We start from the raw sequence: 18,301 nt of genomic DNA on the forward strand, positions 1-18,301 counted from the left end.
TTTTATTCTGCCTTGTGTAAAAATTCGAGGACGAATTTTCTGTAAGGGGAGAAGAATGTAACACCTCTAATTTTTAAATTAATTATTTTATGGGTGGATATTAATATTTTATTTTATTTAAATTTTGGAAAATTATTTGAAATTTTTCAGATTTTAGAAATCGGGTTCGATTTTTCGAAAATATAAAACTTTGATGATTTTTAAAAATTAATTTAAAGACCACGTGGCAAAACTAAAAATATATTTGGACTCTACGAATTTTTCTGAGTTTTTTAGAATTTTTTCAGAATTTTTGGGCCTCATTTTCTGTCCCAAGGCAAAGTAAAAATTCAAATTTTTGTATACTGAATCGAACCTGCTGAATCAAACCGGACTGGGTTGGAAGGGTCGAATCGGACCGACCCTTTCCTTTTACCTTTCCCCTTCCCCCGCGCGTCCCGACCTCTCCCCTTCTCTCCTCGTTTTCTCTCTCCTCCCTCCGCCCCTCGTCAGCCAGTCACTGCCCCAGCCCTCCTCGGTCTCCAGCGCACCTCTCTCGCCCCTCCCCTGCCGCCGGGAAGCCTCCAGGCCATCGGAAACATCACGCGAAATCCACCCCTGCGTGTGCCCGCCGCTTCGTCGTCCCGGTCAAAATCTGGCCGATCTGACCACTGATTGGATCGGGCTTTGTGCCAAAACCCATCTACACCTCAAGAGCTTTCCATAGACACCAAGAACACCAAAATTCATCGAGCGGTTTGTCTAATTTTTGTCCAAAAAATTTTAGCCCATTTTGACTTTTGGGCTATATTTTTTGAAAACTGTAAACCCCATCAAAAATCCGAGAGTATCGGAGTGCTCCACTCGTCGAGGGCTTCATGGCAATACCTATTTCAAAACTTTCCGACACCATTTTTTGGTGGGTCTTACGAGACTTCACAGTGTTTTTTCGAGCATTAAATGAGCTTAGAAAATTTCGTAAAAATTATATACTAACCCCTGTGTTGTGGGCTTCGCGTAGGTACCTTCAATTCACGAAAATTCAACAGTTGCTTGGATTTGCAATTTTGGGCCGGACAGACAGGCTACCAAAAAATTTTGCGAATTGGGTCGAGGTTATAGGCTACCCCATTGTTTTTAGACGTCCCGGATGCGTCTCCAGGGTCAGAATTGACATAGGTAAACCCGAACCCTCATTTTTCTTAATTATCTAGTGCTTGATTTCGATTAAAAATCTATAAAATATTCGTGGTTGGTTAGAAAAATATAATTTCTTTTGCGTTAGCTCTATAATATTTCTAAGGACCACGAGGCAAAGTTTTAGAATTTTTAAAGCTTATTTGGGTAGTTTTTTGCAAAAGGGGTAATTATAGGGACTAAATTGTAATTTTTTAAATTGTGATTATTGACTATTTGGGTGGGCCCAGGAGGGGCCTTGTGATGTAATTGATTTGTGGATGTGTGGCTTGTGAATATAGAAGTGCAATTTGAACCCTTTTTCAGGTTGGGTAGGTCTTAGGTATAGGGTAGAGTCTGCTGGATTTTTGGCACTACTTAGGGTGTCTTTGGTCTTTTTCAAACTTGTATTGAGTCAAATATATTAAAAATTGCAATGAAATTTTGTCAGGTAAGTCGGGACAGCCTTCCTCCTCCGTCCAGCCACTGCAGTGACCGCGGTTAAGTCTGTGAGTAAAATATTAATTTTAATTACAATTTCAATATTATTATATATTTCAAGCAAGCCCATGCATCACTTATAAATATGTATCTATATAGTTAAACACTAGGCACGTTTTATATTGCATTCATAATTGATGAAGTGCCATGGATATTTATAGTAATTTGGAGCAATGTGCGTGCGTTGGTGTGCGTGTGGTATGGTATTGGATATGGACAGGACGGGTAGACACGGCTTGAGAGACACTCGCTAGGACCCGGTCCTTTATGGATAAGTCGGGGTAGACACGGCTTGAGAGACTCGTTGGGACCTCGCATTTGGTTTATTAAGCGAAAGTCCGGCTTGAGAGACACTCGTTGGCAAAGGTTGGTTTAAGATAGCTGTATAGGGGATCAACTCCCATATATGTACTTTTTGAACAGTGTTGAGTGTGTGAGTGCTCCAAATTGCTTTTTTACTGCTATGATGTGGTTTGTATGAAAATTATGATGATATTGCATTTTCATTCCTTAGGATGCATTAACTTTATATAGCTATAGAAATTGTGGTTAAAATTAATATTTTACTCTCTGAGTCGAACACTCACTCTTGTTCATCTAGTTTTCCAGGCTACAGGAGGATTACTTGTTGTGACTAACCTGCTCTTCTTCTTCGCAGGTCAATTACTATTTGATGTATTTTGTACACTTGAGTTAAATTTTAGACTCCGTATATATTAGAAGTATTTTAATTAATTTGGGTCTGTAATATAATATTGTACTGAATTTGTAAGAATATTAATTGCATGCATGACTGGATGGGATGAGGGAGCTGAGCTCCCATTGGACTTTATGATATTAAGAGTATGTGGAGGGTGAGCTAAGCTCCTCAATTTATTATATATTGTGTTTACAGGTCGGGCGAGTTAAAAATTCTCCAATGGTCTATTTTATGATTGGATTTTGTCCGGTTGAATTCTTGAAATTGGGCCCAAATGAGCCTTAGGATTGGGTTGAGGAATAGTTAAGCTTGCTACGGGCATCGAGGGTTTTAGACTGTCTCAGGTTCTAGTGTCGGTCCGGCCTATATATTAGATTATGACAATAATATTTGTTTAAAAGTGGTGAAAGATTCTCTCGTTAAACGCTGTTGATTGTATTATTATTTATTTGTTTAAATTAGTACAACTTTTTTTTAAGTTTGATGGCATCAATAATATATATCTATAATCTACAATATAATAAAAGTGAAAAGAGAGAAGATTTGAGATTTTCAAAAGTGAAAAGAAAGAAGATTTGAGATTTTCAAAATCTCTTTTATTATTAATATTATTTATAAAAATATCAATAAAAATATTAATAATGACATATATATGAAATTATCGCTAATCATATATTTCAATGATAAAGAATCTGTCATTAATTTGAAGACCATCGTTGCTAATAACTTTTAGCGATAACATATTTATCGTTAATAATTTTTATTAACAATGCATTCATCGCTCATATTTTTAGCAACGATAAGCTATCCAGGCAATTTGTTACTATTACTTTTTAGCCAAAGCGTAATAGTCACTAAATGCATAAATAATTTTAATTTTAATATTATTTTATTTAATATAAATTAAAATTTTTAATTCTATTTATACCAAAATCTTAAATATAGTAATTCTATAATCTTAACCCTATAAACATTATTAATTCATTAAAAATTATTTACTTTATTATAATAATTTAATAAAAATGTTAAACACAAAATCTCACTTCCAGTATTTTATTTTTTCATTTTATATATATATATATATATAATAAAGTATTTTTAGATGCTTGCATTATCTTTTTTATTTAGATCTTACTTTTGTTTTTTTAATTTTATTAGATTATTATATTTGTTTTGAAGAAAATTTCTATTAATTTTAAAGTTTATTAATTAATTAATATAATTTTTTTCTAAAATCATATATATAAAAAAATTATAAATACATACAATAAATTAAAAAGCGTGCATAGCACGTACAAAAAATAGTATATATACGCCGAAAAACACAGGCGGTTTCCGTATACACATCGCCCATACTTTGAATCCAAGATCTAATTTCCACTTGCATTTTATCAGGCAGACGGTCACAGTCAATTTCCCAGCCGGAAATTCCTCAACGCATACATAATTAGAGAGCAGCCTTTGAGCATCCCCCAAGCCGACACGTTGGACAGGATCATGTGCACTCATAGTTAATAAGATTGTGAAACATGATTATATTAATTATGTTTCATTAATTAATTTAGTTAACATATTCTAATATTATAGATTAATAAGAGTATATTTAATATAAGATTAAATTTATATAAAAATAAAATTTAATAACTGTTAAATTAAATATTTATATTAAGATTTATATAGAATTAATTAAATTGTATATATAAAGTGCACGAATCTATAATTCTGTTTAATATTACTGTTGAAACTGTTATTGAAAAAATCACATTTTTAAATATATTAATAAGGTAGTATTAAATAATAATTTAAAATTAAATTTATTAAAATTTTAGTTATAAAAATATTAAAATAATAAATTATTTTTTTAAATTATTTTTTCAATAACATTTAAAATGATATTTTTATTTAAAAAAAATAATTTATAACCTTTAAAATAACTGTATATAAATATTTAATCAAATCATTGATAAAATCATTCTCCTATAAATTTAAATTCTTTATAACTACACTAAATTAATAATATTTGCCTACTCCTTTTGTATACTTTTATATAATTTTTTTTAAAATTATTTTATCTATAATTTCCTGATATCCATTAGGCACTAAGTCGCATTTGACTGATAATAAAATACAGAATTTTAAGACAAGATGGGACAGAACAACTTGCATCACCATTTTAACATCACTAGATTCCCAACTTTCTCCTCGACGATGCATAGTTCCAGGATGGCCCAATTATTGTTATTATTATTATTATTATTTAGCAATTTTCCAATCAATAAATAGAGAGGAAAAAATATTTGACCGACTCTAATATCTAAGAATTAAAAAATATTTGACCTTCAAGGAGTCCACTTCCATGCATGTTAGTGAAGTGTGAACAGACAATGTAAGGATCTTTTATTAATCGAGAAATTATTAGATGCATTCAGTATAAGTGTACCATCTCTCATAATTATGTGTGATCCATTCCCTATATTATAAAAAAATTTATTTTTCTATGAAAAATAAGCACTATTTTTAATACTTTCAGTGTATCTAATAATTAACCTTGTTTGTATCAGTCATAGAACACTAGACCAGTATCACGGTCTATAGCCTTCCACACTGATCCGACAAAGTCATACACCCATTTGCCTTTTCTAAATTTTTTTATTTACAACAATTAATATTAGATTATTTTATTGAATAAATTACAACCAAATTCTTAAGATTTAACAAAAATTATAAATTAATTTATGATGCAAATTTGATGATAATTTAATCTTTAAATTTTGTTTTCGTTAATAATTTTATCATCACATTTTATTTCTATTAACAAATTAGTTCATATTAACAAAACTGTACACTAATAAGTCCATGCTAAAGTTTTAATTAATTTTTGTCAATATCAACATCAAGAAATTAAAAACATAAATCAAGTAACTCAAATAAGATGTCTAAATAAAAAAATCCAATGTCTAAATCGATACACTATTCATAACAAAAGAGTTATTTCCATTGATAAGTTGTGAAAAGATTTACCATAGAATAATAAAAGTTTAATAATATAATATTATAGAAGAAAACATTGGTCAATTGCTTTGTCTTGAAGGTGCTGAATATCAAATGCGGAACACCTATGATGTTCATTTCTTTTCTTCGTTTGCATTAGTTATGTTATTTCCCAAACTTGAACTGAGTGTTCAAATAGACTTTGCAGCAGCAGTAATGATGTATGATCCTAGTAAGATGCAACTTCTGCATGATGAACGATGGGTCTGCAGAAAGGTTCTTGGCGCCGTTCCTCGTGTTATTGGAATGAATGATCCGTGGTTTGAAGTGAATGCCTATAGCCTTTACTATACTGATGCAGGGAAAGACTTGAATCCTAAATTTGTTCTTCAAGTTTATAGGGATGTGGTTGCCCCTGGTGACAAAAAGTTTGCAGAAGCTGTTTGGCCTTCAGTTTATGTTGCGATGGGTTTATGGACCAGTTTGACAGGGATGGTGATGGGATGATTGAGAATGATGGCTTTCCTGATCAAACATATGATACATGGTCCGTGTCTGGTGTGAGTGCATATAGTGGTGGGATATGGTTTGCAGCCTTGACGCTTCCTAGAGTACTGTTTAATGGTTAGACGCTGTTAAACAGCAGTGTCCAACTAATTTTTTTAAATATTTTAATTATTATATATATATATATATTTTTTTTAATTTTTATTTATTAGAGGTTAGAATGACTATCGATCAGCTCTCTCTATGCTCCATGTCAACCTTTTATAAATACTTTTCAAACACTCCCTTTTGGTATTTTGTTTTTTAAAGAGCAAATTTTTAGGAAAAAGCCCTGATTTGTTAGTTGATAAAAGGTAGTTTATATATATATATATATATATATTATGGATTTGTTTATTTCTTACTCCTTGGGGCCTTATATGGCTTTTATTTTTGTCACCTTGGTGGGATTTCTCTATTTGGAAGAAGTTTCATCTCCACAATTTCTTGAAAATCCTTGTCTCAGCTCACTTGATGGACAAGATGATTGTCAAGCAACTATATTTATCAAAGCTCTTAAAATTTTTTGCCTCATCTTACCTAATTGACAAGCTGATAAGTAATCATGAATATCAAGGTGAACTTATATAATGTCACCAGTTTGCAGATGGTATAGAACTTTTAATTCTATCTAAGTATAGAATTATGAGCATATTGATGTTCTTTCCTTTTAGGGTTTTATTCCATCTATACTAGAAATCTCATTATCTTTCAAAAAGGAAAAAAAAAAAAAGGACAAAAAGCCTGTGGAATAAAATAAGAAAAACATTTTAGATATGAAGGAAACACAATACTATATATATATATATATATATAAGGTACGATAAGGATTACATAGACCTAGGTATAATAGGTTTTGCTTCATGGCATTTTGCATAAGAGTCATCAATCGTGAGTACCTGAGATGAACCAAAAAAAAAAAAAAAAAAATTAAGCCATCTTGCATACATTTGGCAAGTAAATAACTAATGTTACAAAAGAAGATTCCAAAAGGTTTTGTGGTTTATATGAAAAAGATATAGAGAGATCCTGTTACATGCAAATTCTATTCTTCATTTCAATGAAAGAATAGCATTAGCTGCCACTTGAAGTGTACCTATATTTTGTCTCTTCCTTGGTAATTGACTTCCGATAAATTTGTTTCTAAGAGAAGAGAGCTGGGCAACAACATCACTAATATTCATGCGTTCTTGTGGTGATTCCACAGAACAAGAGACTCCAATTTCTAAGACTGAAATCGAGCATTCAATAAATGTATTGTTACTCGTATTCTTAGAATTGTGATTGTGATTTGATGTTGCATCCGCAATGAGTTGCATTTGAAAAAGGTTGGGATCTATAATATCTTTCGCTTCTTCTGGCAAAACTCTTTTGGCAAAACTGTGAAGGCTCAAATTCTCTTTGAGCATGTCATCATTCGGCCTCTTTCCTGTGAACATCTCCAATAAGAGTATGCCAAAACTAAATATGTCACCGTGTGTTGATACTTCACTTCCCAGACCATACTCTAAAATACACACATCAACATATAGTTAATTGATTTGCTTTGAAACAAATAAAAAATAATGAATTCTTGTAGCCTGCTAGCATTAGAAAACTACGATTTTAGACATCGAAGTAAAACCATTTCATCATCAAACATGCTGAAGGAAAAGGTGAAAATATGAAGTGCAAATACCTGGAGGACAATATCCAACAGTTCCTCTTATTCCAAGTGAACTAGATTGATTCATTGAATAGTCAAGCATTCCAACAGAAAAGAACTTTACTAACCCAAAATCACTTATATGTCTAATCATTTCTTCATCGAGAAGGACATTACTTGGTTTTAGATCACAATGAACAATTGGTGTTCCACAATGATAGTGAAGATACTCAAGTGCAGAAGCAACGTCAATGGCAATATTCAATCTTTGGATAACATTTAAAGTCCTTGGCACCTCATCTAGTCCAAGAGTCGGATGCAACCAGCCATCTAAGCTCCCATTAACCATGAAATCATAAACCAATGCTTTGAAATCATTGCCATGAGAATCAATTCCTGAACAAGCTGTGAGTATTTTGACAAGATTTCGATGCCTGACATTTCGTAAGGCCTCACATTCGGCTATAAAACTCTTTGAAGCTCCTCGTCGCGTCAGGTTAAGCACCTTAATTGCAACTACCATTCCTTGTTGATCAAGAATACCTTTATATACAGATCCAAAGCTACCAATACCAATCAAATTATCTGAAGAGAATCCATTAGTGGCTTTGAGCAGACTTTGATAAGACAACTTCAATAATGGATTTCCGTCAAACAGTGATGCAGATTCTCCTTTTCTCTTTCTTGAATGGCGCCAAAGAAGCAAAGATATAAGCAAAAGTGCAACGCTTATTACCCCACTAAACACGGAAATTATGATCTTTAATTTTGTAGTTAGTCTCCTCTTTGATTGTTCAAACTTGCACACAGGTAGCCCAAAATCAGGCATGCCACCACATAGATTTTTATTTCCTGCCACAAAGGTAGCACTAGAATTCTTGAAAACTCCTTCTACTGGTACCATGCCCTCAAAGTCATTATAAGATAAATCCAAAAGCTGTATTGAGTTGAAGCTCTTTAGAAATTCTGGAATCTTGCCTGACAAATTATTATGAGAAAGATTTAACTCTCTAATGCCACGTAATGAACTAAAAGAGGGAGGAATGGATCCTTGGAACAAGTTGGCACCCATGAATAGCAATTCTAGACTTATACAACTGCTAAGGCCACTGGGAATCTCCCCTGACAACATGTTCGCATGAAGGTCAAGGATTCCTAGATTTTTCAAATTTTCTACTTCTTTTGGAAGGGAACCAGACAAATTATTCTGAGACAAATCAAGTCCTTTTGATAAGGAGGAAAGTCCAATAACTTGTGGGGGTATGGGACCACTATGATTGTTTGCAGAAAAATCTAGTGTGATCAATTTTTTCCAACTGCCTAGACTTGAAGGGATGGTACCTTGAAGATTGATTTTAGATAAAAAAATTTCAAGTAAATTTGTCAGGTTTCCCAGAGATAATGGAATATATCCCGATAACTTATTTATTTCAAGGCGAAGTAATTTTAGATTTTGAAGTTGTCCAATGCCAGAAGGAATCGGCCATTAACTTTGTTAATTGTTATTCAATTTAAAATAATTTAGTCTTTAAAATTTTATTTTATTAACAAAATAAATTTTTTATTAATAAAATAATTCACATATCAAAGTTTTAATTTAAAATAATTATTTATTTTATATTTAAAATAACTATTTATTTTATTCAAAAAATTTTATATAATTATTTAAATATAAATTAGATAATTATTTAAAAATGAAACTTAAATATAGAGAATATTTTGTTAATAAATAAAATTTAAGAAACTAAATTATTTTGATAGTCGATGATAGGCAAGTCTCAATCTTCAAAAAGGAAATTATTTTTTTTAATTTTAAAAAGTATTTGTCATAATTCGAAAAATGATTTTTTTACACTATTTTTAATATATATATATATATATATATATATATATATATATATATATATAAATATATATATATTCTGAAAAAAAATTAAGACTTCAACTGCCGTCAACGTTTGGGATGGGTTAGACTTTTCCACGATTGAAGTATTGGTTCAATTAACTCATTGACTGAACTTTTAATTACTAGAAAAATTCTACCGTTTGCACAATATCTTCAAAGAATGTTTAATGACTGATTAACCTTCTGCAGACTTAATTGTGTCAAAAGTAATTTTAGTCAAAATTGTATTAAATGCTTTAAGTTTTTTTTTTTTTTTAACACTTTTAACTTACGAGCCATTTAAGTCATCCTATTTAAACTACTTACTTTTTGAAGTTTAAATTTTTATCATTTTTCTTCATTTAATTTTAACATATAATTAATTTCATTTTATTTATAAAACAAAAACTTTTTCTATTATTTAAATTATTTCTATTAGCTTAAAATAATTAAAAACTATTAACCTATAACTATTATAAAGAAAATTGAAAATTCTTATTTTTATCTATTTATAATTTAAATAATTAATGATGTCAATAATTTGATATACTAATATGTTAACTTGAATTATTAATTTTTTATATTATTATTAATTTTATAATATTTATTTAATAGTATACTAACTCAACTCTGATTTAGCTTTGGTTGAATTTTAAATCCTTTAACTGTTTATTTTTATTAATTCAATAATCAGACTAAATTTAAAAATCTTGACTGCTTTCGATATTCACCAAACTGATTAATTCAATAATCAATAGGCATTCTACATCAGAGTCATCAATCTTCAGTACCTGAGATGAAAAAAAAAAAAAAGAGAGAGAGATTTTTTGAACTACCTTGCATCCATTTGCAATTAAACAACTGATGTTACAAAAAAACATTCAAAAATTTTTTGGGTTATCATATGAGCAGGGAATGGAGAGATTTTGTTACATGCATATTACAAGTTTTATTCTTAATTTATTTCAAGAAAAAAAAAATAGCATTGTTTATCTGCCTCTTGAAGTGCACTTATAATCTATCTTTCTCTTGGTAATCGAGTTTCAACAAGTTTGTTTCTAATGGAAGAGAGTTGAGCAACAACATCACTCATATTCATGCGCTTTTGTAATGATTTCATAGAACAAGAGATTCCAATTTCTAACATTGAAATCAAGAATCCAATGAACATATTGTCCCATATTCCTAAAATTATGGTTATGATTTAATGTTGCATTTGTATTGAGTTGCATCAAAAAAAGATTGGGATCTATAATCTCTTGTGATGGCAAAAATCTTTTGACAAAATTGTGAAGACTCAAATTTTCTTTGAACATGTCATTGGTCGACCTTTTTCCCGTGAACATCTCCAACAAGAGTATGCTAAAACTTAATATGTAACCATGTTTTGATACTTCACTGCCCACACCATACTCCAAAATACACACATCAACAAATAGTGAATTGACTTCTTTGAAACATATAAAAAATAATGAATTCATCTAACCTACTAGTGTTAGACTACAAATTTTAGACATCAAATTAAAACTATCAATCATGACAAGTTTATTTCATCAATTGTTATCTTCTAATAGTTGAAAAAGAGAATTATGATGAAGGAAACGGTGAAAAATATGTATTGCGTGTTGGGGCACCACGAGAATAAGAATGGTAATGGATTGGATTTTTATACGTATTTGATCCGATCGAATTTTAATAGGATAGGTTTGGGTAGTATATAATTGGGTCCGAAACGGGTTTGAGTTTGAAATTTAATAGCCATAATGGGTTCGGATTTTACATGCTGGGTATCTATTATATGAACCTGTTTATATAAATATTTAATTAAATTTAAAAAATATATTTTCTTATAATAATATTTATAAATTATATTTTATTTTATGTAAAATAAAATTGAAATATTTTATGAAATTATTAAAATTTTAAAATATAAATTATTAATAAAAATAATTTTTTATGTGGATGTTTAATTAAAATATATAAAATAAAATGGGATCTAATATTATTCAGGTAATAATAGTCGGATTTGGGATAGTTTTGGGTAGTTGAAAATAAATTTTAATCGAATTTGAGACGGTTCGAGTTTTGAAAATATTAATCGAGTTTGGGTGGAGTGATTTTCGCAGGTACTCTACCAGTTACCATTCCTACACGAGAATCATTCACTACTGTCTTTATACTCGTTCTTGCCGAACCATCTGCTCTAATACTATCTGAGAATCTAAAGCGTCTGGATAAAATACTTTTTAATGAGCCTTTTGAAAGAACACAGTTTGACATTACATCTAACTCTAAACTTTATAGCAATAAATTTATGAGTTCTTTTTATTTATATATTTTTTACTCATTTCACTTTTTTTTTTTATATAAAATTTCTAACACTAGAATATTCCTAATAATAAACTAGTCCAGCTGTTTTAAGTTTGACGCTGGTATCAAACGTTTAAAATATTTTTCATACATATAATCAAACTTGTCTGATTTGCTGGGAATTTTTGGGAGGCAGGGCTCTCAAACTTGGCAGTTTTTCCACATTGAGAATGACACCAATTCAAAGGATTATGACCTTAACTTTTGTTTAGTATTTACTAATGCTGCCTATATTAGTTTTTAAATTACAAATTGAACAACACGTCTGAGTATAGTAAAGACTCGATTGACCAATAAAATTAGGTATTTTTAAAATGATTAAGACATAAATTTATCTATAAAATTTTCATGTTTAACTTTGATAAATTATTTTCTAAACACTAAATTCTTGTTATTCCATTAAATGAACAAGAAAATTATTATTTATTGGACAAGTGGCCTAATTAGAACTGGAAGCTAAGAATTATAAATAAATAAAATTTTAATTGAGGACTTAAAATCAATTACTGAGAACAACAATAATTCCCTAATTTTTGTCAGGGCAACAATTGAAAGTTTGATAATGAAATGGGTATGTTTAAACTAATTAAAAAAAATTAAGCTTTTGAAGTAAAATAAGAATAGCATTTTATTAGGTAATAGCAAACACAGTACTAAGCATATATATATATATATATATATATATATATATATATATATATATATATATATATATATATATCATGAAAAATTCGTTATTATGTTTTATGCTTGTAAACTTTGAATAGCAAGATTGATTATGGTATAAATAAATGATAATAATTTTTTTTTTTTTATTGCGTATGTAAGATGAGAGGGGACTCGAATATGGGTCTCGCAGACTCAACATAGATATTGTTATATATGTAGTTATCATTAAGGTATGCCCACTACTGTAAATGGCAATAATATTTATATCTTGTGTAGTTATAATATTGAGTTTTTCTTGTAATGAGTATTTTTTTTTTTTACACTCCTACTTATGTGGGGGGTAATCAATTTAATAATTAATTTAATCTTTAAGTGATCTCATTTATTAATAAATACTATAAATTAATCATAAATATCTGTTTTTACACAATGGAAAATATTAACAATCTTACTGATAAAATTAAATATTTAATAATAAATGAGATTAATAATCATTGATTTAGCAAGGTGATAGAATCAAGATGGAATTGAAATTAAGCTCTTAATTGTTAATTAAAATTAAGCCTTTGAAGTAAAATAGGAATAGCATTTCATTAGTGAAGCAAACAGTATGCTATTTTTTAAATAGGAAAAGATATTTCATCAGTTGGAAACAGAATACAGATGCGAAGTAAATATGGAATACAAATCATCATATGACTACATCATCATGAGTAAATACAGTACTACCCTTTGCCTCTTCTCATGGCCCGCAAATGTCGAGGATTTAAATGAGGCTGAATTACTTGCTATCCATAAAGCCTCAAGGCTTTCTCATCAGCACTCTCTTTCGCATAATGCCCATTACTTATCTTGGACAGTGACTCCACGAATGCTATCAGGTGGGTAACCCGAAAGTCATAAGGCCCATGGAGGTTGAATGACTGATTGAATTCCACACTTAACCTGATGCAAGCTCTCACCATTATGTCTTTCCTATATACTTTTCGAGAAGCTAATATTTTCGAGGATTATTTGACCAAAACTGGTTGCTTGAGATTGAATGATTTTGCAGGCTTGTTATGATGGCTTTTCTCTTAATTTACTCTCATTTTGTGGTAGTTTGATAGCATTATATGTTATCTACATTTTGATTTGTCCTCCCTTATGCTGTTTTTTCATTTTGTTTTTGTTATCCATGTTTCTTGGTGGGTTTTTTCATCAGCAGGTTGTAGTGGTTTTGTAGGGGGCTGGATATGTCGATCCTGGGCTCTATGCCTCCTGGTTTTTCCTTACCTTCGGATTTTCCCTTCTTTCTTTTTTATTAGTAAATTTTTTGCATATACAGGGCTACGTTGTATCACCACAGCTACGTTGTATCGACTTAAAACTGCTTATGCAAAGGAAGACACGTGTGTGCATAAACTTAAGATTTATTTGATATTATCGTTGAAATTGTTAAAAAAAAATAAAATTTTAAAATATATTAGAAAATATTAAAAATTAATTTAGAATTAAATTTGAAATGTTTTAATCTAAAATAACTAAACTTTTTTTTTTTCATTAGAATTAAACTATTTTTTAATTACTAATAAAATTACTTTTATTGAAAAAAAATCATAAGTCCTTCGTAAGGAAGCTAGAGTTTGTAATAATTCCCCTCATAGTATAGCATCAAAGACGAGTTTAATTTTCTTTAATAAATGCAAAATAATAATCATATATATTTTGAAAAATAAATGATTATATAAATTTCATTGATTCATTGATTCATTGCATTTTCATTCCTCAAAAAATCAATATTTCGATACTTCACAGCTCTGGAAGCATTGGAGGAAGTTATAAAGGTGAATTTCAGCATTGGAAGAACTTCTACATGATGGACGATGGGCCCGTAGAAATGCTCTTGGAGCCGTTCCTCGTGATAGTGGAATGAATGATCCGTGGTATGAAGTGAATGCCTATAAACCTTTACAATATTGATACGTGGAAAGCACATGTAGCAACAAGCAAGAAGCAAGTAGCAAGTAGCAGCATTACAAACATATATATAATCGGTAGCTAAATGAAGAGACAAATGTATATATATATAATGTTGAAAATTTGGGAGCAGAACGGAATTTTGCAGCTGGTCTTCTCCTTGATTGTTCAAACTTGCACATAGGTAGCCCAAAATCAGGCTTGCCACTACATAGACTTTTATTTCCTGCCACAGGGGTAGCACTAGAATTCTTGAAATCTCCTTCTACTGGTACCATGCCCTCCAAATCATTATAAGATAAATCCAAAAGCTGTATTGAGTTGAAGCTCTTTAATAACTCTGGAATCTTGCCTGACAAATTGTTATGAGAAAAATTTAACTCTCTAATACCTCTTAATGAAACAAAAGAGGAAGGAATAGACCCTTGGAACAAGTTGGCAGATTTCCCAGAGATGATGGAATATATCCCGATAAATTATTACCTCCAAGGCGAAGCAATTTTAGATTTTGAGGCTGTCAAATGCCAGATGGAACGGTACCTGAGAGTTTGTTCCTGTCTGCATAGAAAGCTTCCAAGTTAACAAGAACCTGTATTCCAACTGGGATGTTTCCAGATATCTGATTGTGTTGTGTGGCAAACCTGTGGAGCTCCTTTGAAAATTTGGCGATATGTTCAGGAAGTTCCCCTCCAAGGTTGTTGTAGCTTATAACTAGAGTCTGTAAATATGTGGTGTTAGTTAAAGTGGAAAGAAATCTCAAGTCATAAGCTTTCCCACTTCCTAAATTGTTGTCACCAATCCCAAATACTGAAAGCCCATGCAACTTGTTGAGAGAAGGCACTCTTCCGGTGAGATCATTTCCGAATAGACTAAGAAAATATAGATTTGAGGCGTTAGAAATTGAAATTGGGATGGTGCCAGTGAATTGGAAGAGAGTTTCCAATGCCCAAGGGAAGATTCCCTTGGAAGTGGTTAGATGACAAGTCTACAGTCTCGATCGAAGAAAGATTGAAGATGGAGGGAGGGATGGTACCCGAAAATCCATTTTCAAAAATTGTTAAAACCTTTAGACTCATCAATTGGCCTAAAGTTTCTGGGAGATTTCCATTCAAAAGATTTTGATATGCATAAAGTTTCTCAAGGGGCGACGGGTTCTCGAAAGATGGTGGGAGAGTCCCTATTAAATTATTTACCTCTAAATAGATCTCTTGGAGCTTTAGTAAGGAACCAAGCTCCACAGGGATTTCCCCTACAAGACTGTTGTTAGACAAATCAAAGAAAACAAACGTTTGAACAGTTAGATATGGTGCGAGGAATTTGACCATGAATTGAATTGTTGCCAAAGAGACAATATTTGCAGTCTGCGTAAATGGCTAATCTAATCAATTAGATTAGGAATAGCCGCGAAATATAAAAAAATAATATTAATAATAAATATTAATATTGTTATTTATTATCAATAATAAATATTACTATGTTTATTCACTATTATTTTAATGTGATATAATATTATTAATAAATAACGTGATAAATATAAATAAATTCTCGTTATAATAAGTAAACTTTTTTTTATTTCATAAAAAAGTAAAGTTTTTATTTATTAATAAAATAATAAACTGTTAAAAACCTAAAATTTCAGAACAGATAATAAAAAATATATATCAAATCATATTAGGTATTAGATATTAAAAATATTTTTTTAAAGTGAATATGATAATAAATATAATAAGGATATATAATTGAATTATAAAATTAAATAAAAATGATAAAAAAAATATTTGATCAAATTAATTTATAAACATTCCGTTTATAAGTATTAAAATAAAAATTCTTCCCCTCTAGATTTTTTTTTTAATTTATAAGTTATAAAAATTTGTTAAATAAATAAGTTTACTTAAATAATGGCTTATAAGTAGATTTGATCCACCGGGCCAAATACTCTCTTCCTTTACTTTTAATATTACATGAGATAGAAATGGAGAGAAGGCTTTTGCTGATGAATTCTCAAAATGCATATAATAATAATATACTATTTTTTATTAAAAAAATAATTTATTTCTATTTATTTAATTTTAATATATCTATATATTATATTTAAAACTTATATTTCTAGGTTATAATTTATTTTTAATAAATAAATTTATATTATATTGTATGATAATAAATTAAAAAAAAAAAAATCCTCGTAGAGAAATCCGACTTGCACCTTCGCCTTGATCCCAACCCCTCAAATTTTCATCTCAACTCTAATAATTTATAATTTGTATATAATAATTTAAATTAAAATATTAAAATTATTTTATTGTTATTAAATAAATACAAGAGTTTAATTAGAAATTAATTATTTAAATTTTCATATTTATAAATTAAAATTTGATTAGCTGTTGTTATTTGAAAATCAAATTAAAGTTAATCTAATAATTTGAAATTTAAATTAAAGTTAATCTAAAAATTTTTATAGTTTAATATTTTATATTATATTATTTGTGTGGCTGCCCTGTTAACTTTTGTCAAGTATTTACAAATGCCAACCTTATACTTTTAATTTCGAAGTGAAGAACACGCCAGTCTTGGGATGATACTTTTTATAAGCAAAAATTTTATTAGTTATAAGATTAGGAAAAATTTAACATAAGCATTGTCGATTAAACCAGGCTGATAGGCCACCCATTACATATAACCTAAACAACAGCATACTAAGTGAAAAAACTGAAAAGAGAACAAAATATACTAAAATGCATATTATAAAGTAGAAAAGAAATCCAAATTACAAAGCTGCTTGCACAACTAAACTAGCAGAATATCTGAATATCACCCCCAGATAGTCCAGAAAGAGTAGCAAAAATTGGAAGCAATAAAATCAGAGGAGGATAAAGATCTGCATTCTCAAAGCAAGAATACTACAACCAAAGGAGTCTTGGGAAGATTAATTAGAGCCCCATTAGGCTATAATTTATGGCTATTTCATTTTTTAAAAATAAAAATATTAAAGTTTATAAAATAAAAAATATAATTTTAGAAAATTTTAATTTTTTATAATTTATTTCAAACAAAATAATTTTATTAGTTATAATATTATGAAAAATAACATTTGTATGTATTGGAGTAAAGTCAGTTTAATTATTGGGATGTTCATGAGAAGGAGAATTTCATCCGATTAAATACTTCAACATACCTGAACGTTTTGGATGGGTTACACTTTTATTCAATTAATAGAACGTTTGCAGAGTTCTACAAAGAGTAACAAAAATATATAATTAAGAAAATAAGAACAGTCTATTTACATTTAGATTACATTTGATCAATTAAGTATGTATCCAATAATTTAATTTAATTAAGGATTTTAACAAATCAACCAAACGATTGAAAAAAAATTCTTAATACTGATGTTGGTCAATTTAATTATACATGAAATTAATATTGATGTTGATTCTTAAATTTAGCAATTAGGTGAATTGTACGGCTAAATAACCAAAATAATCTCAGTACTTAACATTCAGTAGCAGAGGAGGGAGTAATTTAAATTAAAATTTGATTATTAATTGTTATTTGAAAATTAAATTTAAGTAATTTAATAATTTCCTATCATATTATATAAAATTATATGGGATTTTTTAATTTTTAATTTTTTGCTTTTCCTCTCATTTAACTTTCTCTATTTTATTTTATTCAAATTAAAAACTATTTTATTTATATATATACGAGTAGATAAAATTTTCAATTTCAACTCTTATACAAATTTTAAATGGTTCATCTTAAATACATATTTATTTTTAATTGATATATTTACTTTATTATTTCATTGATATGTAATTTTTCGTATTTCTTTACTTTTAACAAATTGATAACGTCATTTTTTTTATAAAAATAACGTCATATT

At 29.3% G+C, this 18,301-nt stretch overlaps 1 protein-coding gene across 1 annotated transcript; it reads right to left on the reverse strand.

Moving 5' to 3' along the window:
* Positions 1 to 6,945: 6,945 nt before the first annotated feature.
* Positions 6,946 to 15,746, reverse strand: LOC110647100 (LRR receptor-like serine/threonine-protein kinase EFR). Its single transcript, XM_021800777.2, has 5 exons — positions 15,403 to 15,746; positions 14,959 to 15,290; positions 8,059 to 9,020; positions 7,572 to 7,833; positions 6,946 to 7,400 (listed from the first exon to the last, which is right to left on the reverse strand). The coding sequence occupies exons 1-5, from the start codon at positions 15,744 to 15,746 to the stop codon at positions 6,946 to 6,948; spliced, it is 2,355 nt and encodes a 784-aa protein (XP_021656469.2).
* Positions 15,747 to 18,301: the final 2,555 nt, after the last annotated feature.

This window comes from Hevea brasiliensis, chromosome 14 (genome assembly GCF_030052815.1).
Source record: "Hevea brasiliensis isolate MT/VB/25A 57/8 chromosome 14, ASM3005281v1, whole genome shotgun sequence".
Classification (NCBI taxonomy): domain Eukaryota; kingdom Viridiplantae; phylum Streptophyta; class Magnoliopsida; order Malpighiales; family Euphorbiaceae; genus Hevea; species Hevea brasiliensis.